General features: G+C 44.7%; 1 protein-coding gene and 1 pseudogene across 5 annotated transcripts in view; one reads left to right on the top strand and one right to left on the bottom strand.

Moving 5' to 3' along the window:
* Prpsap2 (phosphoribosyl pyrophosphate synthetase associated protein 2) overlaps positions 1-26,468 on the top strand; it is a 32,358-nt gene that overhangs the window by 4,270 nt on the left and 1,620 nt on the right. For 2 of the 5 annotated variants that reach the window (XM_028857071.2, XM_037201600.1), the window contains exons 2-11: positions 935-1,030; positions 1,258-1,408; positions 2,280-2,332; positions 4,731-4,797; positions 8,107-8,279; positions 10,460-10,575; positions 14,159-14,214; positions 20,450-20,598; positions 22,130-22,200; positions 25,974-26,120. In XM_028857071.2, coding sequence (XP_028712904.1) covers positions 1,290-1,408; positions 2,280-2,332; positions 4,731-4,797; positions 8,107-8,279; positions 10,460-10,575; positions 14,159-14,214; positions 20,450-20,598; positions 22,130-22,200; positions 25,974-26,120 — 951 coding nt within the window. In that variant the 5' untranslated portion in view covers positions 935-1,030; positions 1,258-1,289. The remainder of the gene's footprint in view (positions 1-934; positions 1,031-1,257; positions 1,409-2,279; positions 2,333-4,730; positions 4,798-8,106; positions 8,280-10,459; positions 10,576-14,158; positions 14,215-20,449; positions 20,599-22,129; positions 22,201-25,973; positions 26,121-26,468) is intronic. The other 3 variants (XM_028857073.2, XM_028857072.2, XM_028857074.2) reach the window with 3 other exon arrangements.
* LOC114682951 lies at positions 17,951-18,266 on the bottom strand (annotated as a pseudogene).

The raw sequence follows: 26,468 nt of genomic DNA, 5'->3' as shown, positions 1-26,468 counted from the left end.
GAGTCCTGAAAGAGCCATAGTGGTGATGTCTCAGGTTTTTACTAGGAAGATGTATTTCTAGGTTTTTACATAATGTTTTAATGTGGGTAATAAAAATTAAAACAAAACAAAACGCAGCTGTACCAGCACAACCCCCCAAAGAGCTAGCTAAGCTGAGTAAACCGGGGAAGACAGGGAAAGGAAAGAAGGATGTGTGGGCTTGGCTCCACATAGCTTCCACCCGGTCTGACACTCACTATGAGAGGAGGACTCAACCCAGAGGATGGTGACCTTTAGGCTAGGCCCTGCTCTTGTCCTGCTCTCTGTCACTTGGGGGCCACTTACGTTTCCTACAGCATTATTATCTAGTCAGCCTTGTAGTTGAGAAGGAACGTGACAAGGCAGATCACTTATTTATTTATTTATTTATTTATTTATTTATTTATTTATTTATTTATTTATTATTTTGAGGCAGAGTTTCTATGTCAACCCTGCTGTCCTAGAACTTACTCTGTAGACCAGGCTGGTCTTGAATTCACAGAGATTCTCCTGCCTCTGCCTCCAAAGTGCTAAGATTAAAGGTGTGTCCTGCCATGCCCAGTGGGTCTTTTACTTATTATTATTAAATTTTTATTTATGTCTGTAGCATATGCTTGCCTGGTGCTGAGGGCAGGTGAGGGTGTTGGATCCCCAGAACTGGAGTTACAAGCAGTTGTGAGCCATTTTGTGGATGCTAGGATTTGAACTAGGTCCTCTGAAGAACAGCCAGTGCTCTTAAGCACAGAACCACCTCCAGCACCAACAGGATGAATTTTAGATGTGATACAGAGCAGCCTCAGGGTGGGGATGTGGGGAGCAGGTGTTATAGAGGGATCTGGGCCATTTATTCTTTGTTTAAGGACCAGCTAGTCTATGTTCTTGCTAATGGCTCTGCCATTTTTCTGTGTTAATCCAGGAGGAATTTGGTTGTCAGAGAATAACAGGAGGTTGTCCATAATTGACTTTAAGCAGCAAACAGTAAAACACTGAGCTCTTCAGCTCCACCTTTCTTGTAAGTTTATCATTTATTCCCAGTGGGTATGAAAAGTAATGAAGTTGTATGGTGCCATTTGCAATCTTAAACTCCAAGGCTTCTACTTGCCTGTAGTGTGTCTCCCTTAAGATAAAAGCCACCACTATGGTGGCAACTATTTTCCTTCTGCTGAAGTCATTTTTTGTTTAACTGCTCAGGTGGATTTTATATATGGTGATACTTTATCTATACTCTTTTTCTTCTAGGCTCTGAGAAGTGGAAAACCAAGAAGGTTTTGATGTTTTGTGTGGCGCCTCCTGAATTGGAAACCAAGATGAACATAACCAAAGGAGGTCTGGTGTTGTTTTCAGCAAATTCCAATTCATCGTGTATGGAGCTTTCAAGGAAAATTGCTGAGTGAGTTCCAGTTTTACCAGTCAAATTCGTATGCACCCTTGTGATATTTTAAATTTGATAATCAGACTACCACTGATTATCAAGCTCAAAAGCATAGCTAACCTGCATATCATCTGAATATACTTGGGGCTACTATATGTGAGTGCCCATAACTCCCGGGCATGGTAGGCACCACTGTAGATAAAGTATTGAGTCTAGCAAACAGGGTTGCGTGCAGAATATGAGAATGGTTACCGATTGTATAGTTTAGTGTAATTTTTAGAAACTGATTAAACACTTACCAAATCCCTGCTATACATAAAACCTTGATCTGGATGCTGTGAGTTAGCCATGAGCAGGCCAGTCAAAAGCTTTCTTTTCATGTAATTTACATTTTAGTATGGGAGCCAGACAAGCAAGCTAAGACAACTAGGTAATTTCAGGTGGTAACAAATGCCAGGAAGAAGGCAGTGAGGGCATACAGATGGGGTAGAATAGTGCTCAGGTACCTTTTAAAACTAGGGATGTCTAGGAATTAAGAGACCCAAGCAAAGCATCAGATGAAGGTTGAGGCGGAGCTCATCCCTTTATGCAGAGAGAACAACAGGTTCCAGGGCCTGTGGCATGTAGGAGGTGTCGGTGCCTGTGGGGATGTGGGCTGTGGAGCATGGAGCACTGGGAAGACGGCCTGGGAAGGAGGAGAGCCGGATTGCATAGGCCATGGGTGGTCATGGGGTGAGGTCGGGTAGGCAACAAACAGAGAGGCTATAATATTTACTTTATTTCATAATTAGAATAACTTACTTTTGTCAACTTAGAAGTCATCTTTAATAGTAAAGATGTTGGGTCTATTCTGTTGCCTTCTCAGCTTTTCCCCCTTTCTCTTCTCTAGGCGGCTGGGGGTGGAGATGGGCAAAGTGCAGGTTTACCAGGAACCTAACAGAGGTGAGCTTCCTTGGACGTATTGTGGATCTACTTGCAGAATGTGGTCTAATGGGTCATCAAGTAATCCTCGACTGCCAGACAGTTAGATTCAGTTATCTAGTCAGTTCTGACATCAGGAAGTCAGGCAGGAGAGGTAGAGGGTATGATTTTTATTCCTTACTGATGCCGTATAGAAGTAACCCTGGTACAAATCACTTGTAGGGTTTAAATGCTGCTTCTTAGGTCTCATTCAATAATTACTGCTTAAGTATGTAACTAACTGGTCAGCTGGATGGAAATGTTAGTTACTTGTTGGTCGAGGTTATTTTGCTGTAGATAACGTGATTAAGTACTGTGTGCCTATATTTTTAGTTGGTAGGTATGTGGGCATGTGCAGGATTACATGTACACCCATGCTCATCTGTACTGCATTATCAAACCCAGGACCCTATGCATGCCTGCCTACTGAACTGTGCCTCTGACCTCAACTGGTTGTTTATTTCCCTAAGGCCAAGGGTTAATGCCTTAAAGTGTTGCTAGGAAATAGTTGCAAGAAATATTATTTAATCTTTGGCATTTCTTTAGAATGGTGGGAATTCTTAGTGAACTTTTTCTAGCAGGGGTAATGGACAGCTTATATGGACATGAGAATCTTACTCCTTATCCTTGGCCAGTAATAAATGGGATAATCTCTGTACTTGACATCTTTTGACACATAGTAGGTGCTCAGTAAACGCTCATTCTCTCTGTGTTCACTACAGGATTTTGTCTGGTATTTAAATCTTAAAGAACTCTCACCAGTACTGCTGCTGCCTCTCCTCTAGTTTTCCTGAGGTGGTAGCTACAGGGCAAAGCATGATTGAAATCGGGGAGGTTGTCGTCAGGGAAACTGAATGAGGGAGAGCTGTGGGAGGATGGGGCTGTGGGACAAGGCAAGTGGGTTCAGTCCCCAGGCTTAGGAGTAATGGGATGGACTTTCCTTGGTTTAGGGAAGGGAAACTAACTTCGTTATTCCTTACTATTCCTAGATATTGAAAACCTGGGTCAGGGATAGATATGAGGTTCCCACAAGTAGCAGTACCAGGATTTAGATCCAAATTTCTTGACTCTAAAGCTCATTTGTAGCATCATACCACGTTCTTTTGTAAGCATACACATTTTTTTCTAATGATTTTGTTGGTTTTGAATCAGTACCTTACTATGTAGCCCAAGCTGGCCTTGAACTCATCATATAGCCCAGGTTAGCTTCAAACTTGAGATCCTCTTGCCTTAGCCTCCTGAATACTGGTATTTCAAGTGAGCATCACCACACCCCCCCCCCCCAAATTACTGAGATGGAACACAGAGCCTTGAGCAAAGCATCCTACCACTGAGCTACATCTCCAGCTTGACAACATTTTGGATTTTTGAGACAGGGTTTCTCTGTGTTGTTTTGGTGCCTCTCCTGGAACTCACTCTGTAGACCAGGCTGGCCTCGAACTCACAGAGATCTGCCTGGCTCTGCCTCCCGAGTGCTGGGATTAAAGGTATGTGCCACCACTGCCCAGCGCCCTTTTAAATGAAAGCCAATATTTTTAATGAAAACTTTCAAACATAAGAGATAATTGAAAAAACAGTACTGTGACAGGCCATATTGATATCTACCATGTAGCTTTGATGTTTTGCTATCTGAATATGTTACTTAATCCCTAGACACCTGGCCACATCACCTACATGTAAGTTCTTGCACATGAATAAAATACTTTTGTCACATTTCAAGACATTAGCTATAATTATGATTTTTGTTGTTGTTGTTAGTTTTATATGATTCTTGGCTTCAAGTGATTGGATTTTTTTCATGTTTAAATTTTGTTTGTTTTTGTTTGTTGTATTTATGAATCAGGGTCTTACTTTGTGGCCCAGGCTAGCTTCCAACTCTTGTATCCTCCTGTCTCAGCCTCTTCAGTGTTGGAATTCTAGGCAACCACCACCATGTCCAGAAAGTGATGTGGTTTCTCTTCATGGAGAGCCGGACCACACCTTGCCTTTTCCTACCCCTGTGCCTGTCAGGTCCTGGTTTTGTTCCTTGTTGCCAACAACAGGTCTTGAAGAGCAGGGATGGATAGTCCCTGGTCCTCCTTTATCCCACAGTATACTGCGTTTATGCCTCAGTTCTCATCTGATGCTGGCTGGATGACTGAGTATATCATTTCTTGGCAGGGACTGTCCTCAGTGTGACATGGCAGACGCTGCTTACATGTGAGGGAGAAGCCTAGATTTGGTTGAAAAGGATGGCTAGTGGCCAGACGCTTAATGTCAGTGGGTTTTGTTGTTTGGTAGTAGTCCTGGTTTCTGTATTTTACACAGTTGGGAATTAATGAGACTTAGCATTAAATGTCTTAAAAATGTGAACTGTATCTTTCTCTCCTTTTCCTTTTAGAAACAAGAGTCCAAATCCAAGAGTCTGTGAGAGGAAAAGATGTATTTATCATCCAGACCATCTCAAAGTAAGTGGTTTCTCAATGCCTCTTGGGTGTCGCTCTTAGAGTCTGAAGACCTGGCCACACAGGGGAAGTTAGTTATAAAACTGGTGTGCTTTTGCTAGTCTTTTGGGTTTTCTATTTACTTATTTATTTTTATGGGTGTCTTGCCTGCATGTTTATCTGTGCACTATATGAGTGCCAAGTACCTGCAGAGGTCAGAAGAGGGCATCAGATCCCCTGACACGGGCGTTAAAGATGGTTATGAGCTTCGATTTGGAAGCCTCCAGATCTAGTGGAACCTGAGCCAGAGCAGTACCACATACTCATGGACACTAGGATAGCCTGTGCTCCTCACCAGTGAGCCGTCTCTGCAGCCCCCTTTTGCTAGTTTTTCTAGTGAAACTGCCGACTTTTTTTCCCTTTCCTTTGGTCCCTTCATTTTGTTTTAAACCCTTGCTTTGTTTCCAGGCCAGCCCCAGACTCTTGTTCTCCAGACATCTGCCTGGCTCTGCCTCCCTGGTGCTGGGATTAAAGGCGAGCGCCTCCACTGCCCGGCGAATAGAGGCTCTTAATGACAGAACCTATACAGTTTTTCTAGAATCAAGAATCAAGGCAACTGGGAGGTGGTGGTGCACACCTATAATCCCAGCTCTTGGGAGGCAGAGGCAGGCAGATCTCCGTGAGTTCAAGACCAGCCTGATCTACAAAGTAAGTTGCAGGACAGCCTACAGCGGGTACACAGAGAAACCCCATCTAAGAATCAAGTTGGCGCTTAGGTTCTGTGACAGGACTGTTATCAGCTCTTTGTCAGGTCCTTATTCTTCTAACCAAATCTTTCCCTCTCCATGTGCTCCATTGAGTTCTCAGTCTTCACTGGGTTGCAGAAAGCCTGCTCATCAGGATTGTCTCTGAGATGCCGGGGAATAGACTGAGGGTTTGATAGTGTCCCATTCAGCTGCTGCTGCCTTGTGTTGGTTGGTTAACTGCTGATGGATTACTGGCATAAGTAGGCTCAGACTCAGAGCCTCCTGTTGCTGGGCAGGCACTGTACCACTAAGTTATACTGCACCCCTTGCTTCATTTTGGTACAGACTAGTGTAAGCTACTAAAAACCTAAGACAGACTTGAACTGACATCTTCCGGTCTTCCATTTGCTTATCTGAGGTAGTGGTGGTAAACTTGTTGGTTCTCCTGATGGTTGGCCTCAGGGTGATTGCTTGTTGCCGTTCCTCTGCTTACTGTTCCTCACAGAATGCTTTTCTGACAGTATTTTAATTCATCTGGGATCAGATTTGTTCAGTTATTAACAGTATTTGTTGAATATTTTCAATAATTGGGGGCCTGTTACATGTGCAAAGTGCTTTCTTGCTCAGAACAGTTGATGATCTAACGAGGAAGACACAGAACATGATAAGCCAGATGAGGTAATACATACCTGTAACCCCAGCATTCGGAGGCTAAGGCAGGAGGATCGTTAGTTCCAGAGTGGCATCATATACAAGGTGTGTTTGTCCTGTAGCCCATAGGTCGTAGGCATCCATGGCCTAACAACGTTTGTAGACGTCAGTATCCTGTCACCGTGCCAAAAGGTTGGCAATCCCTGCATACTGAGACTTTCTCTCAAAGAAAACAAACCAAAAACTAGAATTGGATAGATTATCATGTAGACTGTAAAATAGTAAGTGCTATGTGTCATTAACGTGAAATGGGGAGTACTAAGACTAACTCACTGGGAGAGGAATTGTCTTGCATCTAAGTTCGCTGGGCAGTCATGGCGCACACCTTAATCCCTGCAGTCGGGACGATAGTAGTAAGAGGGTAGAGGGACAGACAGGGCAGGCCTCAGTGAAGAGGAGAGCAGGGGCGTCTAAGGACGGCATGTGGAGCAAGTGTCGAGGTGAAGAGGTGAGAACAGATCATAGAGGGGCCTGGGAGGTGCTTAGTGCTGGGCCTTGGCTGTGGGTAGAGTGGGAACCATTTCAGGGCCTTGAACCTTTAAAACAAGCTGCTCTGTTTGGAGTGTAAACTGAGGGCTTCAGGGGAGCAGCAGCAGGCCACTGTCACCCGGTGGGGGTAGTAATGGAGTGGTGAAGGACAAAGCCACGTGCAGAGAGGAATGTAGCCACCTTGAACTCGGTCCAGAGTAGCCCGAGCAACAGTGGCCAGTGAGGTAGTGGTGCAGGTTTTCTGATGATGCAGGCGTTTGCAGGGGAGAGAGGGTCCTTTAGTACAGGTTAGATTTCCACATTCAGATGGGAGCGTTAGCACCAGCTAGGAGATTGCCTTCAGAAGGGATCTCGGGCGAGAGATAGGTCTGTGATAGTGTTGAGCATTTACAGAGCTGAGAGATGAAGGGACAGGAGGAGACAAATGAATGTGCAGGAGGTGTGGGAACCAAGGAAAGGATCACAGGAAGCAGACGTAGTGTCTTAGTTGGGGTTTCTGTGGCTGTGAAGAGACACCATGACCACAGCAACTCTTCTAAAGGACAGCATTTAATTGGGGCTGGCTGACAGTTCAGAGGTTTAGTCCATCGTTATCATGGCTCAGGAAGCATGGTGGCATACAGGCACACATGGTGCTGGAGAAGGAGCTGAAAGTTCTACATCTGGATCTGCAGGCCTCAGGAAGAGGCGGAGACCTCAAAGCTCACCCCCAGTGACATGCCTCCTCCAACAGTGCCGCACCTACTCCAACTAGGCCACACCTCCCAGTAGTGCCAGGCCCTATGAGCCTATGGAGCCATTTTCATTCAAATTACCACAAGGAGGCAGAGGGACAGAGCATCTCCTGTAGGCATGGGCATCTCCTGTAGGCATAGGTAGGCATCTCCTATAGGCACAGGTAGGCATCTCCTGTAGGCACAGGTGAGCAGCAGCCTTAGAGGCAGCAGAAAGGCTGGGAAAGAGAAAGACTAATTAGCCAATGGATTTAGCCAAATGTCAGGCTTTTGATGAAAGTTGGAGAGCTGTTTTGGAGACTAAAGCTTCTTTGGCTTGTGCATGAGAGAAAAAGAGTGGAGAGTAGGAGAGTGGGATTGTAGATGTCTCTCTTGGGAGGAGGGATGAAAGATGGTGGTACTGGTTCTCTACAGAGCATGTTGGGAGGAATTGCCCCTAGAGTGTAATTTTAGAGTGATCCAGAAAGTTCCTCTCTGCTGCCCAGTAGCTGAGTGCGTGTGGTATGGAAAGCTATCTTCTGATCGTCTCTTTCAGTGAGAAAGTGGAGCTCTTTGAGAAGAGGGAATTTGTCCATTTTGTGTCTAATGCTTTAAGTCTTTTATTACAGTCATAACTAAGATACTAAGTGTCTAACACTATCCACGGGTTTCAGGGATGTGAACACCACCATTATGGAGCTCCTCATCATGGTGTATGCATGTAAGACCTCATGTGCCAAGAGCATCATCGGCGTGATCCCTTACTTTCCTTACAGCAAGCAGTGCAAGATGAGAAAAAGGGGTTCCATTGTCTCAAAGTTGCTGGCTTCCATGATGTGCAAAGCTGGTAAGAATAACAGGTTGAGTTTGTTTGTTTGTTTGTTTGTTTGTTTGAGACAGAGTCTCTTCATGTGGATATGCAAGTATTTCTGTGGTAGAACACACCTGCCAAGAAGAGGTTCAGCTGGGATAGATGGTAGTTCTTTCCTTTTCAAATGTTTGTCTGTGTTTTGACTACATGTCACATCTGTGTACCACATGTTAGCAGTGCCCTTGGATCCGTTGGGTCCTCTAGAACTAGAGTTGCAGGCTGCTGCTAGCTGCTATGTGGGTGCTGGGAACTGAACCAAGTCCTTTGGAAGAGCAGCCAGTGCCCTTAGCACCTACATCATCTCTGCAGCCCCTGGTAGTTCTGTTTTTAATTTGTGAGGAATCTCCACTGTTGTTTTCATGGCGGCCAAATCAGTTTGTACTCCCACAATCAGTGAATGGAGTTTCTCTTTCCTGTGTCCTTGACGGCAATTATTGTTACTCGTTTCCTTGGTGATTTCCATTCTAATGAGGGTGAGATTGAATCTCAAAGTAGTTTTGGGGGGAAATCTCACTAAATAGACCAGGCTGGCCCTTAAGCAAACAGTTCAAGGGATTAAAGGCATGCCTCACCATACCCAGCTCAAAGTAGTTTTAATTTCTCTTTTCCCTGGTGGCTCAAGGTGTCAAACACTAGAATATCTGTTGTCCATCTACATGACTTTTTTGTTTGTTTGTTTTGTTTTTGTTTTTTTTCGAGGCAGGGTTTCTCTATGTAGTTTTGGTGCCTATCCTGGATCTCACTCTGTAGCCCAGGCTGGCCTCGAACTCACAGAGATCTACCTTCCTCTGCCTCCCTAGTGCTGGGATTAAAGGTGTGTGCCACCACCACCCAGCCTCCATGACTTCTTTTGAGAACTGTCTGTTCTGGTTCATTAGCCTTCTGTTTGATTGGCAGCTTGGGAGCTTAGTTCCTTGGGATTTTGATTGGTTTTTGGTGTTCAATTTGTGCATTTCTTTTATTATAGATAGCACCTCTCCGTCTGACATGTAGATGGCAAAGATTTTCTCCTATTCTATAGGTTATCTGTTCATTACACAGCCTAAGTATTTTATATTGTAAATACTTAGATAGTTCTCATTGTGAGTGTCAGACTTCTGTGCCTGTGTGTTCTTGTGTGTGAGTGTATATGATTAGAGCAGGAACACATCACAGAAATTTGCGCACACAAAGGAATGACCCTTCCCCAGGCCACTGCTTCCTATACCTACTATAGAATACATTTTCCAGTGTAGCTGTGCAAGAAAGGCAAAAACAAAACACAGCTTTAAAAAACCATAAACTCCAGCAACCTTGGCCATGTGGATCCTGTTATCACTGCTGTGACAAGTAGCTGACAGAAGCCGCTTAAGGAAGGAAGTAGCTGGGCCTTGAGGCAAAGCGTCATACTGCGATGTAGTCAGGAAGGAACGTGACGAGTGCTGGACTCGCCTAGCTTCCTCCTTGTGCAGCCCCAGACACCAGCCCAGAGTGTTCTGTCACCCCATTTAGTAGTCTTCTGCCTCGGTGTAATCAAAATAACCTTCACAGGCATGCCAGAGGCTAATCCCTCACATGTGTGTCTCCACGGCTTATCTCCCCAGTGATTGTAAATCCTATCGAATTGACAGTGTTAACCACTGAACCCCTACAAAACACCGACACAGTGTGGGTGAAGGCTCCTGGTCTTGGTAGCTCATGTTGGGTTTTGTCATCTGGAAACTTCTGGGACATGCCATCTGCTGTGACAGCACTTTCAGTAACACTTCTTTGTTATGATTCCAATTTTAGCATGTGTTGCCAAAGCGAGCATCACTTCTTTGTTGTTGTTACTATGTCTATTTAAGGACTTATTTTTATTTATGTGTATGTGCACATATGTGTAGGCTGCTAGAGACCAAAAGAGAATCCCAGCCTCTAGAACTGGAATTACAGGTGGTTGTAAGTCTCCTAGCATGTGTGCTGGGAACCAATCTCACATCCTCTGCAAGAATTACTTGCTGAGTATCTCTCTAGCCACTACCGCTGTACTTAAGTAGAAGTGAAAATCATGCGTCTCGTATTACTAAAATTATGAGCCTTGGAGGTGCCAGATTTTCCTGTAGGAGAGTGTTTGCTCAGTCACTGTTATGGTATTGTGGTACTGTTAACATGTTTTAACTTGCTTATATTTGAAGGTCTAACTCATCTCATCACTATGGATTTACACCAGAAAGAAATTCAGGGCTTCTTCAATATTCCAGTGGATAATTTAAGAGCATCCCCCTTCCTCTTACAGTATATTCAAGAAGAGGTAAGCTAGATCTATTTTTTAATGTTAATATTCTGGGATGATATAGTTCTGTTTCTTTGGGTTTTCCTAAAGGACCAAAACTTTATGTATTCTGTTTAAAGAGCTATTATACTTCATAAGTGCAAGTCTCTAAAATCTCATATCAGTATTTTTTTTCCACTCAGCTTTTTTTATTTTATTTATTTTTTTTTCTAGGCGGGTTTCTCTGCGTAGCTTTGCGCCTTTCCTGGATCTCGCTCTGTAGACCAGGCTGGCCTCGAACTCACAAAGATCCACCTGCCTCTGCCTCCCAAGTGCTGGGATTAAAGGCGTGCACCATCAACGCCCGCTTTTTTTTTTAAATCAAATTTTTATGTTTGATTACCCAGGCTGATCTTGAACTCTGGGAATTAAGTAACCTCCTGTCACAACCTCGTGAGTGTTCACATTGTACCTGGCCATAACTTCCTATTTTTGTGAGGTTGGCCCTCACTGTGTAGGCCAGGTTGGGGTTACTGCACTTGTTGGCCTAACACTTGCATACAGCATTCTGGGGGAATTGGCGCTCTCCTCCCCGACTTGCTCCTCATTAGCTTCTTTCTCCCGGTTAGCCAGCTCCTGAGCTGTTTATTTGGACTAATAGTTCTTCCTCCTAGGTTTCTTCTTGGTCTTTCTCCTCAAACCTTGATTTTTCTTTATAAGATTTCCTGTTTTGCCTTCTGAAGAGACAATCAGTCTTTTTATTAGAGTCCTTTGGTTTTATTAAATGGCTTTGTTGGCTGTTATACTGTCTCTTGGAAGGGTGTGATGTTATTTAATGAGGCAAGGAAGTGCATGAGACAGTTTGGAAGACTTCTGGCTAAAACAAAGTACTTAAATGAATACGTTTTTCTGCTTTCTTGCCTGAGAACGGTGGGTGGGTGTGTCTTTCCTCTAATGCCAGTCCAGTCAGCATTTTTGTTCATTTACTGTGTACTTGCTATCTAGCAGGGCTTTGGATGTGTTAAGATTCACAGTGTTGGAGTTAGAGAGATGGTTTAGCTGATAAGAGCACTGGATGCTCTTCCAGAGAACCAGTTCCCAGCATCCACAAAGGTGGCTCACAGCAGTACCTTTAATTCAAAGGCATCCGGTTTTTTTCTGGCCTCTGCAGTACCAGGCATAACAGTACATAGACATACATGTAGGAGGGAGGTTGCCATGTTATTGTGAGGAAACAGCAGTGGGAATGGTCTTCAGTGGAATAGTGGCACTTAATGAGTTGGTTGTGTTTCAAGAATATGGTTAGAAAATACTGCCAAGATGAAATCAGAAACAGCAAACTGATTGTCAACTTAAAATTGGTTCCATTCCATCCATACGAACATGATAATGACATCTTCCTTTTCGTCATTAACACTAAGTACTTAATTTTTCAACAGTGAAAAGGTTCCTACAGTGGCTGATTATTTAGTTGTTTGGTTTTGGTTTTATGTTTTTTGAGACAGTCTCATGTAACCTAGTCTGGCCTTAAAGTATAGCCAAGGATGGGTGGCCTTGAACTCTTGATCATCATGCCTCTACCTCCTGAGTACTTGGATTGTGGACATGTACCACTTCACCTTGCTCTAGTTAGTGTTTCTTTTAAGTGGTTGGTTGGTTTTTTTGTTGACAAATCTTACTATGTTGACAAAGCTGTTCTCAACTCACAGAGGTCAGCCTGCCTCTGCCCACCGAACACTGGGATTAAAGGTGCCACCACACCTGTCTATTGCTTTGTTTGTTTGTTTGTTTAAAGAGACTTTTTTTTTTAAAGTAGCACTAGGCTGACTGTCCTTTCACAAATGGCTTTCCTCATCATGGAGTGGCTACCATGTGTTTGTCACCTGTTTAAACCACAGTATTTTAGAATATGACATGAGCTTGGATTCGGGCTCAATGAATATCATCCTTGCATTGTGAAATTACATTCAATGTGGGATTCATGAAAAGACTATTTACTTATTGAGACAGGTTCACACCATGTAGCTCTTAAACCCAGCCTCCTAGGTAATTGGGATTACAGGCACATACCACCATAGCTAGTTTGCTTCTGTTAATCTTTTGTTTTGTTTTAGGGTGTGTGTGTGTGTGTGTGTGTGTGTGTGTGTAGTATGCATTTGTGTATATGCACATGTTGGTGTGGATGCACATGTATGTGGAGGCCAGAGGTCAGTTGTCAATGTCTTCCTCAATTCACTTTTCTTTTTGAGGGCCTCTCACTGAACATGGACTTGATTGCTTAGCTAGATTGGCTGGCCAGGGTGCTTTATAGAGCTGCCTGACTCCACTTTTTACTCCCCGCCTCCCAGGGCTGGGGTTATAGACACAGGCTGCCATAGCCAGCTTTTGTGTGGGTGCTGCGGTGCCAAGTTCGGCTCATCATGCTTGTACAGTTGATTGACTGAGCCTCCTCTCCATTCTCTGTTAACTTTTTTGGTTTTTCGAAACAGATTTTCTCGAAAACCTGTAATTTTGTTTCCTGTCCTGGATCTCACTCTGTAGACCAGGCTGGCCTCGAACTCACAGAGATCCACCTGGCTCTGCCTCCCAAATGGATTAAAGGCGTGCGCCACCACCGCCCAGCTTCTGTTAACTTTTTAAGAGCACATGTTACTACATTACTGGGTTTTTATATATAGGTAAATTCATATTGAGAACATTTTCACCTTTGTTTCCCAAAGGGAGATTTTACTTTTAACTTTTTCTTATTTGGTGAAACTTCTAAATGACCAGATGACAATTTCACGTCTATTGGAATGTTGGACCCCAAAATCTAGGGTCTCAAGTGGGCACCCCAAGAACCCAGACTCCAGTCCAGTTGATGCAATAGCACGAGGAATTTATTGAGGTTTCTGTGCGGAAGGGCTCCTCTGCTCCCAAGAGCAAGAGTCGCATCTTACTGCAGCCCCATGAGGGCTTATAAAGGAAAAACCCACAAAACTCACAAGATTGCAATTCCCATACAGTTTCGTTTCACAAGATCATGGTCTGATCACAGAGTGATCACCGAGTGGGTACAGTCACGTCCGCATGCACATTCTTCCTGAAACCTCAAGAGGGTATCAGGGCAGGAGTGGAGTTTACACAAAGGTCACAGTGGTCCTTCCTGGAACACCTGCAACTATCCCAGTCACAGTTGAGCACATCTCTTTTTTTTTTTTTTTTTGGTTTTTTTTTTTTTTTTTGTTTGTTTGTTTTTTTTTTTTTGGTTTTTCGAGACAGGGTTTCTCTGTGTAGCTTTGCGCCTTTCCTGGAACTCACTTGGTAGCTCAGGCTGGCCTCGAACTCACAAAGATCCGCCTGGCTCTGCCTCCCGAGTGCTGGGATTAAAGGCGTGCGCCACCACCACCCGGAGAGCACATCTCTTAACAGAAATCTCTTTACATTGTTATATAGTTGCAGGGGAGATTGAACAATGTCTAAGTCAGGTTGCCCTTGGAACTAGATTTTTAGTTTCTCATTTCCTGGTGCTTGAAGTTTCTCCTTTCCTGAGGCTTGGGGGTGTAAGCCTGAAGGGCTAGGGTCTTTCAGGAATAGCCTCTTTGAGACAAGGTAGTAATTCCTGGCTTCTTGTCTGCCACAGATCCCAGATTATAGGAACGCAGTCATCGTGGCCAAGTCTCCAGCCTCAGCCAAGAGGTAGGTGGGACTGCATGGCTTCTTGCCGTGGCTTTAGGATGTTTTCCTTGAACCCCATTGTCTAGGTCAGGCTGCAGTGGTTCCCCTGACCCCTTATTTTTCTTTCCATGGGTTAATTTAGTATTTTTCTACCACTTCTACCTGTTACACAGATATTGTACTATCTGCCGGTCATATTTCTTAACCGAAGTCATCCCATCTGAGGAATCCTGACCTAGTGCTTCTATTCTTAGTCTCCAGATCTGTCCTCAGTCCTGCTTGAGGGATTTGGTAAGATGTCTCAGAAGGGAAAGGCATTTGCTGCCAAGTCTGCTACTTAACCTGAGTGCAGGCCCTGGGACCTATGGTGTGAAGAGAGAACCAACTCCCATTACTTGTTCTCTGACCTCCATGCACCCCCAACTCATTTGAAATAAAGAAATGTTTTGTTTTTTTTCTGAGAGGGTTTCTCTGTGTAACAACTCTGGCTGTCCCAGCACTCACAAAGATCCACCTGCCTCTGCCTCCCAAATGCTGAGATTAAAGGCGTGTACTACCATGCCTGGCAATAAATGTAATTTTTAAAAATATTACTTAACCTGCTTTGTTTACTGCCTCATCTTCAAAGAACTCAGTGGCTTGTTAGCAGACTTGTATCTAGCTGACAGGCCACGTGTTTATGTGTATGAAAAAGTGACATTTACAAGACAGAAGCACCCCAAGGCAGCTGGGAGTCTATAGCGCAAGCCAGGTTTGATGATAAACAACTGCAAACTGATTTTTTTTTTTTTTTTTGGTTTTTCGAGACAGGGTTTCTCTGTGTAGCTTTGCGCCTTTCCTGGAACTCACTTGGTAGCCCAGGCTGGCCTCGAACTCACAGAGATCTGCCTGGCTCTGCCTCCCGAGTGCTGGGATTAAAGGCGTGCGCCACCACCGCCCAGCTGCATACTGATTTTGGTTGAAAGGTTTTCCACATACTAATCACTGATACTTTCTAGAAAAACCCCTGTACCAGAGAGGGAATCACGCAGGGTTCAGACTCTTTAAATATTATTCTCTCCAAGAAGAAGAAACTGAAGTCATTTCCAGTCAAATACTGTGGTTCGCTGGATCTCTAAAGTGTGAGGGACCAGGGACTCTCATCACGATGGAAGGATGACACTTTTGGAGACGGGATCTCACTCTGTAGACCAAGCTGGCCTCAAACTCACAGAGTTCCTTCTTCCTCTGCATCCAAGTGCTAGGACTGAAGATATGTGCTACCACACCCAGCTGTCCACCCCTGATTTTTTTTTTTAAGATTAATTTTATTTTATGTATATGAGTGTTTTGTCTGCATGTGTCTGTGTCTCCCACCACATGCATGTCTGATGTCCATGAAGGCAGAAGAGGCTATCCGATCCCCTGGAGCTGGGGTTGAGGCTGGTGGCGAACCTCTGTGTTTTCTGGCAACTGCAGCTGGAGCCTCTGCAAGGGCAGCAGGTGCCCTGTATTGTTGAAGCATCTCTCCAGCCCTGCTCCATGATCTTTAAATCATCTCTGAATTATAGAGTTCCTGATACAGTGTGATACATAGGTCCTTTTGCTGAAACAAGGCAAGAACCAAAGTGTATCCATAGTCAGGAAAGAGGCAAGCAGTTTTCTGTATACTTGCAATTTCTGAATTTCAGAAAGTTGAATCCACGCTGAGAGTCTGTAAGGACTGAAGTCTTTTCATAGTTCATAGCTTTTATAGTGCATTTACAATTATGTACAGCTGCCACCTGTCACTGCTTGTAAGACTTTGTCATCATAAAAAAATCACCGTGACCATTAAGTAATCACCTCATCCTTCTCATACTGCCCCTGGGCACATGCTCATATCTGTCTGCTTTTGTGGATTTGCAGTCACAAGTAAATGACCTATGGCATGCTTTCTTCACCCAGCACCATATCCTGGAGGTTCATCCATGTATGTTTTGTGGTGCTTATGACAGCCTGAGCCCTTGTTCAGGCGGGTCTGCCTGGCCTCTCCAGTGGCTGCTGGGACGGTGGCTACCAGCTGAAGTGATGTCAAACAGCTTTTTAATTAATTATTGCTACTGTTATTTAGTGTTGGGAATGGAATTCAGTGTCAGACATGTCAGAAAGTGCTCTGCCATTGAGCCACACCCTAGCCCCAATACCAAATCATAAAATTGGGGTATTTGGTAATTCTTAATAAAATATGCTCTCCTTTTTTCTGAGCTCAGGCACACACATACAGATCCCTTTTATGTTTAACTGTGTGGGACAGCCCTGCTCCTATGAAAGTTCTTCCTATTTTCCTTAGAAATGTGAATTCATTTCTTGATAGGACCAAGCCTATGGCTTACTTAGGTGTGTTTGAGAAGTTTTAGTGTCACGGGATAGTTAAGGTGCATGTGCTATAGTAATGTCACACTTTCTACTGAAAGAGGCATTATGTCTCTAAAAATGCACCTTGACAGTGACTGAGCCAGAGTATAGGTTTCCTGGGTGATTCCTAGCATTGTAGCAGCACTTTCCTCAGTTGGGGAGCAGGTAGGAGTGCTGCGAGGCCAGGTCTCTGGCCCCCCCCTCAACTGTTTCCTGGCCTTGCTCTCCATCTGTCACTTAAGTGCTCTCCGGTGTCTGAGATGGTTCTGGGTCAATAGGGTCTCTCCTCCTCCTTGCTTCTCTAGCTCTTTTGAGCTTGTCGATACAGCCTGATTTCAATTGTTATTGGTGCTGGAAAAGCAAGACTAGAATGGTTGGGTCCTATGCATTTGATACAGTGGAAGACCCAAGGTCCCACATAGGAGCCTGGCCCAATGGGGGATGGGTAGGTTGTGTGGCCAGGGACCTACTAAGGCAAGGTTCACAGGTGAGTGGAAGTGGGTGGGATTTGAAGTTAAAAGATAACGTGACTATGCTGGGTAATTTTTGTTAATTTGACATAAACTAGACAACTGAGAAAAGGGAACCTCAGTTGAGGAATTTCCCCCATTAAACTGGCCTGTGGGGTTATCTGTGGGGCATTTTCTTGATTAATGTGAGAGAGTTTAGTCCATTGTGGGTGATGCCACAACTAGGTGGGTAGTACTGAGTTGTATAAGAAAGTGGGCTGAGCAAGCTCTGAGGAGTAAGCCAGTAAACAGCACTCCTCTGAGGTCTTGGCTTCCCTCAGTGGTGGACTGTGATCAGAAAGTGTAAGCCAAATAAATCTTTTCCTCCCCAAGTTGGTTTAGGTCACGGGCTTTATCACCACAGCAAGCAAACTAGGACAGTGGCATATCATGGGAACTGATTATTTAAAAGAAAGCCGAAGTGGCTGTGTCAATACCTGACAAACCAGAGCAGTGAACTTCCTAGGAATAAAGAAGGGAGGCAGAAGCAGATGGATCTCAGTAAGTTCGAGGCCAGCCTGGTCTATAAAGAGAGTTCCAGGATAGCCAGGGCTGTTACACAGAGAAACCCTGTCTTGAAAAACCAAAAGAAAAGAAAAGGGGGCTGGAGAGATGGCTCAGCAGTTAAAAGCACTGGCTATTCTTCCAGAGTTCCTGAGTTCAATTCCCAGCAACCAGATGGTGGCTCACGACCATCTGTGATGAGATCTGGCTCCCTCTTCTGGCCTACCGGCATACATGCAGACAGAACACTGTACCTATAATAAACAAAATAAATCTTTAAGAAAAGGTCACTCCCCCCCACCCCCACCCACACACCAATAAAAATGTGTTTCTTGGGATGGTTCCCACTCATCTTGAATCAGGTGTTTTCAGTGCTGCTTCCTTCTGGAGGAGCATCCTTCCGTCGGCCATGCTTTTCTACCTGTGGGCTGACAGGATACTGGAGTAGCCAACACACAAGACTACCCTTTGTGCATGGCTAAAGACCGTGGTGATTTTACAGCATCCTGGGCATCTTACACCCGTAAAATAGGAATTGGGGCTCAGCACCAGATGCTTTTTCTTGTGTTTCCTATTCTGGAGAGGGATGAAGGAAATCTTTTGTAAGAGGCATGTTCTCGTAGGGAGGTTGTCACCATCAGAAAGGAAAAAGGGTCACTTCTTCAGGAAGGTGTGGTAATTGCAATCATTATGAACTAAGTAGCAAGGTTTCTTTTCAAATACAGTAACTGTGAGGAGAAATGGGTATGTCCTCTGGGGTGGCTGACAGTCTCACCCCTCCTCTGTTAGTAATCAGTAGAACAGACGGAACATTAGGAAGGCCGCCAAGCACCAGCTCAGCCAGGGACGCCACCTGGACATTCTGTGCTGTGAAGCAGGTCTGAGAGATGGCTCAGCAGTAACGAGCACTGGCTGCTCTTCCAGAGGACCTGGTTTTTCTTCACAGCACCCACGTGTCAGCTCCCAACAATCCTCTGCTGGCCTTTGTGAGCACCAGCACACATGTGCACATGCATACTTGTAGACAAAACAGGCATACATGTAAAATTAAATAAATATATTTTATGAAATATAGAAAAGGTGGCTAAGAACCATCCCTAACTCCAGTTCCAGGACACCCTCTTCTGGCCTCTCAGGCACTGCATACACATGGTGTACAGACATACATGCAGGCAGAAACAATGGTTTTTTTGTTTTTTGGTTTTTTTTTTTTTGGACAGGGTCTTTTTCTGTAGCCCACACTGGCCTTGAATTTAAAGCATTCCTCCTCCTTTAACCTCTAGCTGGGATTATGCCCATGAGCCACCACATCCAGTGAGTCCAGATTTTAATGGTGAATTTTGTCACACATTTATGGGAGAGTGAATGCTAACTTTTATAGACATTTCCAGAAAATTGGTCAATGTTCAATAGATGTTTTTGTCTCATTTTGAGGCTTCGTCGCTGATCCCAGTGACCATAGAGAGTTCTAAAACACTGAATTAACAGTGCACAAAAGATGGACACATCGTGCTCTTGGAGCTTGTCCCAAGATCCTGAGGTTGGTGTATCAGACCTTTTAAAGGTCTGTAAATGTCAGTCACCATGTTAAAAGAACAACAAAAAAAAGAGAAGCCACATAATTATCTTAGACTCAAAGATTTGACAATCTAGCTTAAGCAAACTAAGAAAAGAAGGGAACTTTTTCATCAGAGAAAGATCTGTAAAAACGTAGAGCTGACACCTCAGTGGTGAAAACTGATGTTGCCCCCAAGCCCAAGTTCTAGAAGACAGCAGTGTCTGTTCTTGCGCTTGCACACAGCTGGCACCGAGGTTCTGGATTACGCAGTTAAGAACAATGAGAATGTGTATAGATGCAAGGATGGCTTGATCACTTATATCGGAGATGTGATGGATTTTGGGGAAATGCTGTTAGAACTAACTCAGTAAACTTGTAAGTTAAAAGGTCCATATACACTGGGGCACACCTTTAATCTCAGCACTTGGGAGGCAGAGGCAGGAGGATCTCTCTTGAGTTTCAGGACAGCCTGGTCTACATAGTGAGACAGCGTCTCAAATCTAGCACCCCTGTCAAGTGGCTAACAACCAGGTACTCACAGAGGGTAGTTCCAGGGGTCCAGCACTCTTCTAACCTCCATGGGCAACTGTACTTATGTGCATATACCCACAACAGACACATCTGTACATATAATTAAAAGTAAAATAAAAATCCTTAATAAAAAAATTTAAATGAGGGAAGGGAAGTAACTCAATTTCCCAACAATATGTAAATAGATAAGCAGCAATATAAAGGTCTCTCAGAGGTTGTGAAGTTGTGTGCTTGGAGTATGTAGTTTCTTGTGTTCTCATTGTGCCTTCATAAAGCTTTCAAAAACTAATGTGTAATACTTTAATGAGTGTTTAATGAACCTTGTTTCATATGATTGATTCTCAGAGAAGTCTGGCAGATAGTATTAGCAGTTGCAAGAGAGGAAACTTGAGGCTGCAAGAGAGTTCCTTAACACTTAGGTTCTCTTTGGCTGATGGCTCCCAGCTCATTTGTGGGCTCTACACTCAGTCTTCCTGAGTCTTAAGTGGTCATTCTCTTTTGGGTTTTTGTTTTGTTGTTGTTGCTTTTCGAGATAGGGTTTCTCCGTGTTGCCCCGACTGTCCTTGAACTCACTCTGTAGACCAAACTGACCTGGAACTCAGTGATCCACCTACCTCTGCCTCCCAGGTGCCGGGATTAAAGGCATGCGCCAGCACCACCCGGCTTCTCTTTTGTAACTACTCTTTTGGGAGAAACATTTTGCTCATGTCCTTTGTCCAGCCATTAGCAGGCCAAGGTCCTGTGTGTTTTTTTTATTTCTGTCTACTGTTTTTTGCAGGGCACAGTCTTTCGCGGAGCGTCTGCGACTGGGAATTGCAGTGATCCATGGAGAAGCGCAGGATGCTGAGTCTGACTTGGTGGATGGTCGGCACTCCCCACCCATGGTCAGGAGTGTAGCTGCTATCCACCCCAGCTTGGAGATCCCAAGTAAGTGTCCACAGGGATCTTTTTGCCACTTTTCTCTGAGCTGCTTGAATTTGTGGACGGATATTTTAGTATAAATTCTCTTTTTTTTACTACTATTAGATGTTTAGATTTATTTTTGTTTTTATGTGTATGCCATGTGTGCAAGTACTCACAGAGGACAGAAAATGGCATCAGATCCCTTGGAATTGGAGCCACAGGATATTGTGAGCACCTGGGTGCTGAGAACCAAACTCAGGTCCTTTGGAAGAGTAGCCAGTGCTCTTCACTACAGAGCCACTTAAGTTCTGCAGCCTATGGATTCTCTTTGGTGTGTGTGTGTGTGTGTGTGTGTGTGTGTGCGCGCACGCGCATGCATACTCATGTATATTTGCAGATGCACATGCACATGGAGGTCAGAGGTCCATGTTAAGTAATGTTCTCAGTGCTTTCCATGTTTTTGTTTGTTTGTTTGTTTTTTTGTTTGTTTTTGAGACAAGGTCTCGCTGCCTAGAGCTTACCTGTTGTCTAGACTGGCTAGGCAGCAAGTCCCAGGGACCTCTTTGTCTTATCCTCTTCAACCTGGGGATTACAAGGACACACTGTTACACCCAGATTTTATTTATTTATTTATTTTTCTTTTTTTTTTTTTAGCATAGGTGCTGGGGACCCAAATTCAGTCCTCATGCAAGTACTTTACTCACTGGACCATCTTCCTAGCCTCTCTCTTAACTCCCCCACACACACACCCCTCCCTCCCCCCCCCCCCAGACAGGGTTTCTTTGTAGCTTTGTGCCTTTCCTGGAACACTCTGTAGACCAGGCTGGCCTCGAACTCACAGAGATCTGCATGGCTCTGCCTTCTGAGTGCTGGGATTAAAGGTATGCGCCACCACCGCCTGGTGGTTGTGTTTCTTTAATAACTAATAATGTCAGGAAGTGTTTGTGTGGTTGTAGGCTGTTTGAGAAATGTCTATTCACATCTTTTGCCAATTTTTTAATTGGTTGTTTATCTTTTGTTACCAAGTTAAATGATAGCAGACTTTCACCAGAGAGACAGTATTTACATACTATGTCATCCTGGGAGTTCTCTTTCTGTCTTGATAGTGCCCTTTGGTGTACAAAGAATTTAATGAAGTCTAATTTATATTTTCATTTGTTGCTTAGTATTTGTTTTTGTTTTTTTGAGAAAGGGTTTCTCTGTGTAGTTTTGGTGCCTGTCTTGGATCTCGCTCTGTAGACCAGGCTGGCCTCAAACTCACAGAGATCTGCTTGGCTCTGTCTCCCGAGTGCTGGGATTAAAGGTGTGCACCACCACCCGGCCTGTTTTTGTTTTTTTGAGACAAGGTTTCTCTGTGTAGCCCTGGCTGTCCTGGAACTTTCTCTGTAGACCAGGCTGGCCTCGAACTCACAGAGATTCCCCTGCCTCTGCTTCCTGAGTGCTGGGGTTAAAGGCATGCATCATCATGACCAGTGACATTAATTACTTAAAATCTCTTAAGTCTGTGTTCTACCTTTGAGCATAGGCACTGAGGTGTGTGTTTCATTCTGACCAGTGCTGATTCCTAAAGAAAAGCCCCCAATCACGGTTGTTGGCGATGTTGGAGGAAGGATTGCCATCATTGTGGTACGTAGTTCTCTTCTATTGTTACCACCATCACTCTGTAGACTTACTTGTAATTGTGTCCATAAAGACCATGGGGGCTGGGTTGGCCAGGTAAGTATCATGTCTGTCAGTGTTTTGTGCTATATTTTAATTTTGACCCCAAACAGAAAAATGGTAATGGTTTAGGAAAAAACATAGGAAGGAGCTGGGCGGGTGTGGTACACATGTTTAATCCTAGCACTCTGGAGGCAAAGGCAGGAGGATCTCTGAGTTCAAGGCCAGCCTGGTCTACTGAGTGAGTTCCACGACACCCAGAGCTACACAGAGAAACCCTGTCTTGAAAAACCAAGAAAGAAGGGGGAGGTGGGAGGGAAAAAGCAGTATCTATATAGTTACCTAACTACGGTACAGCTGTTTATTTCCATGTTTGGGAAGTTGTTATTTTTATGGTTAAAGTAAGGGACCATGTTGTAAAGTTTTAAACACAGATTGGCAGTAAGGGTTGTGGTTCATAAGGCCTTGGGTTTGGTCCCTGACCCCAAACTCTCACACATTATTTCATACATGCATACTAAATGGTACACTGAAGAATGGCTCAGACACCTGCAGCTCATTGCTCCCCTGAGCAGAGAGCATGGGGCCAGGGGCAAGAGCCTTCCTAGGCTTTCCCTGGTCTCCTTCTCTCCCACCAGAGGCTGTCATTAGCCTGAGAGTCTTCCATTCATGCATTACTGAATTTACAGTCTACCAAGAGTGCTGTTCCTACATGAAAACAACACGGGCACTGGGGCTGGAGAGATTGATCAGTGATTCAAAGCATTTGCTATTCCTACAGAGGACCCGGGGGTTGGTTCCCAGCACCCACATGGCAGCTTAACAGTTGTCTGTAACTCCAGTTCTAGGGGATCCAATACACACAGGCAAAACCCTCATACACATTTTAAGAAACGAAGACTTGAGTGTTGATAGAAATAGTGTATGTGTGCACGTGGAGACTTTGGGTCCATGCTGTGGTCGATCTTCCTAGTGGTACTGTGGTCTTCACTGCTAGGTGGTGTGTTACAGTACAACACAGCTGACGCCTCTGTTCTCCACGTTGGACAGTTTTCTTCTTCTCCTTATGTTTATCTGTGAGTGTGTGAGTGTATGTGTGTGTAGACATAAGTGCGTGTGGAGGTCAGAGAGCAGTTGGTGGGTGTCACGCTTGCTTGCAGCAGGAGTCACCTGCTGGGCCATCTCACTGGCAGTTTTTTCTAATTCCCAATAATATCGCTTTGAACATCTTTGCACCCATTTTCTGGTGCATTATGCAAGAGTTTCTAGGGGGTGATTGGAGTCACTGGGTTTGAAAGTGTTGTAACAGCTCCCACACCCCATAATGGGTGCCTTGTAGTTTTCCTGTTTGGTGGTTTTGTTTGTACCCTTTTCAGGTCCATCTGCCATGTCATCCACAGAGTTAAGCTGCCCACTAGTTTATTTCATGGACACAGAGGCGGTGGGAGAAGAATCACCCAGCACATTAGCTGTGGTCTTTCCCTCCATATTAGAGCTACACTTTCCCTCCATACTAGAGCTCTTTTTCCTCTGGGGCTCTGTGTGTGCTAGACAAGTGTCTACCATTGAACTATGTCCCCAGCCCTCTTTTTATTTTGAAATAGTTGCTGAGGCCGGTCTTGAACTAGTTCTTCACTTCAGTCAGGACTTCAGCTCACAATCTTCTGCCTCAGCCTTTCCAGTAGCTGGGATTACAAATCTGTACTATTAGGCTCAGTGTGCTTTTAAAAAACAAGCAAACAAGGACTGCCCAAGGTAGCTCAGCTAGTAAAGGTGGGCTTGTCACCAAGCCTGATGACCTGAGTCTGATCTCTGGAGCCCATGCAGTTGTTCAGAGTGAGAAGTGACTGCCACAGGTTGTCTTCTGACCTCCACAAGCATGCCATGGCATACGTACACACAAGTTCACACGTGCTCACATGCGCACTAACAATAAATAAATTTTTTTTTGTTATTGTTTTTCAAGACAGGATTTCTCCATGTTGTTTTGGTGCCTGTCCTGGATCTCGCTCTGTAGACCAGGCTGGCCTCGAACTCACAGAAATCCACCTGGCTCTGCCTCCCGAGTGCTGGGATTAAAGGTGTGTGCCACCCTAAATAGCAATTTTTTAAAGGGCTAGAAAGATGGCTCATGACCTGAGCACCTGAACTTGAATCCCTGGAACCCTCATAAAGCCAGGGAATGAATGCACCTGTAATCTCCGTGCTTCGGTGATGAGGTGGTAGGCAGAGACAAAGCAGAAAGTGAGGAGCAGCAGTACCTGAGGCTGTCCTCTGACGGCACAGAGGCTGTCTGCACTCAGCACATGACCATCTGCACATGTGCAAAACCCAATTTAAAAACCAGCATGTTATTTGAAGTACTTAGAGGTTCAGAAGAAGTAGGAAAACTGCGGGGAGGTCCTGCAGGCTCTTACCATGCTTCCTCTGTATGCTGGCTAGTTTTTCATGTCAGCTTAATACAGGCTAGAGTCGTTTGGGAGGAGGGAACCTCACCTGAGAAAATACTCCCACTATACTGGCCTGTGTGCAAGCCTGGGGTACATTTTCCTACTTAGTGATTGATGCACGAGGCCCAGCCCATGGTGAGTGGTGCCACCCTGGGCTTGTGGTCCTGGGTTCTATAAGAAAGCAGGCTGAGCAGGCCATGAGGAGCAAGCCAGTAAGCAGCACCCCTCCATGGCCTCTGCATCAGCTTCTGCCTCCAGGTTCCTACCTTGACTCCCTCAGTGATGGACTGTGTTGTGGAATTGTAAATTGAAATAAACCCTTTCCTCTCCTAAGTTGCTTTTGGTCATGGAGTTTCATCACAATAGTAGAAACCCTCACTAATACACACTGTCTTGCTAAACTATGGTTCAGTAACACATGTGTGCTATGGCTTGCACACCCACACAGTATACACACAAGTTCAGGAGTAAATAAACGAAAAAATGTAATACAAAAGAACTGTCGAGCTGACTGACACCCATTTCACTTTTAAAGCTATTTTTTCTAAAGACAGGATCCTGGTTCTCCTGAAACTCACTCTGTAGATCAGGCTGGCTTTGAACATTGAGGTTTGATCTGCCTACCTCTGCCTCTGAGTGCTGGGATTAAAGGTATGCCAGGATGCCCAGCTTTCATTATACTATTTTAATCTCCAGCCTCCACACATGTGATGTGGTACTCATGCACCCATACACATACACAAATAAGTAAATATAATTGAGAAGTTTTTCAAAGACATTTCTTAGCTGGGCACAGTGGTGTGGGCTTGTCTGTACTCCCAGCTACTCAGGAGACTAAGGTGGGAGGATCGCTTGAGCCCAGGCATTCCAGATACCCTGGACAACATCATAAGATCCGGTCTCCAGACAAACCTACCATGTCATGTTTTCCTATACAGGAAGTAAGAAAGTATAAGAAAAGGCTTTAGGGAAGCCTTAGTTCCATTACTCAGAGTTGAAAGCATCCAAGAAAGCTTTCCTGTGTATTTCAAAGTCATCCCACAGACCTCCCCACCTCCCAGAGCCTTGGGCCCGCCAGGACCTACCCTGCAAGTGGTAGGTGCTGTGCAGGTGACTTGTGTCAGAAACCTGGAAGGTCTGTGGAGGTATAAGGCAGGAGCATGCCATCTTGCTGTTGAGACTAAACTGTAGGTGCCATAGTATGCCCTGGCTATTCCTGTCTTCTTCCTGCTGGTCCAGCCTGTCTTTGCAAGTGTTGATGTGCCTTTTGTCCTGTGTTTGATTTGACAGGATGACATCATTGATGATGTGGACAGCTTTCTTGCTGCAGCAGAGACCCTGAAGGAAAGAGGCGCATATAAGATCTTTGTGATGGCAACTCACGGCTTGTTATCCTCTGATGCCCCCCGGCTGATTGAAGAGTCTGCCATTGATGAGGTAGTAGGCTGGCAGTCAGGGTAGCTGCCTGAGCCCTTAGCAAGAGAACAGAACAAGTATAAGATCGTTTTCGTTAAGAGTAGAAGATGTTCCAGGCAGTGGTAGCGCACGCCTTTAATCCCAGCACTCGGGAGGCAGAGCCAGGCGGATCTCTGGAGTTCAAGACCAGCCTGGTCTACAGAGTGAGATCCAGGACAGGCACCAAAACAACATAGAGAAACCCTGTCTTGGAAAAAAAAAAAAAAAAAACAACAACAACAACAAAAAAGAATAGAAGATGCAAGCCAAGGGTAGCCCGTGACTTTAATCTCAGCACTGGAGAGGCTGAGGCAGGAGGCTTGCCATGAG

This window comes from Peromyscus leucopus, chromosome 8b (assembly GCF_004664715.2).
Source record: "Peromyscus leucopus breed LL Stock chromosome 8b, UCI_PerLeu_2.1, whole genome shotgun sequence".
In the NCBI taxonomy this organism is placed as follows: domain Eukaryota; kingdom Metazoa; phylum Chordata; class Mammalia; order Rodentia; family Cricetidae; genus Peromyscus; species Peromyscus leucopus.
This window is presented reverse-complemented; position numbering and strand designations above follow the sequence as displayed.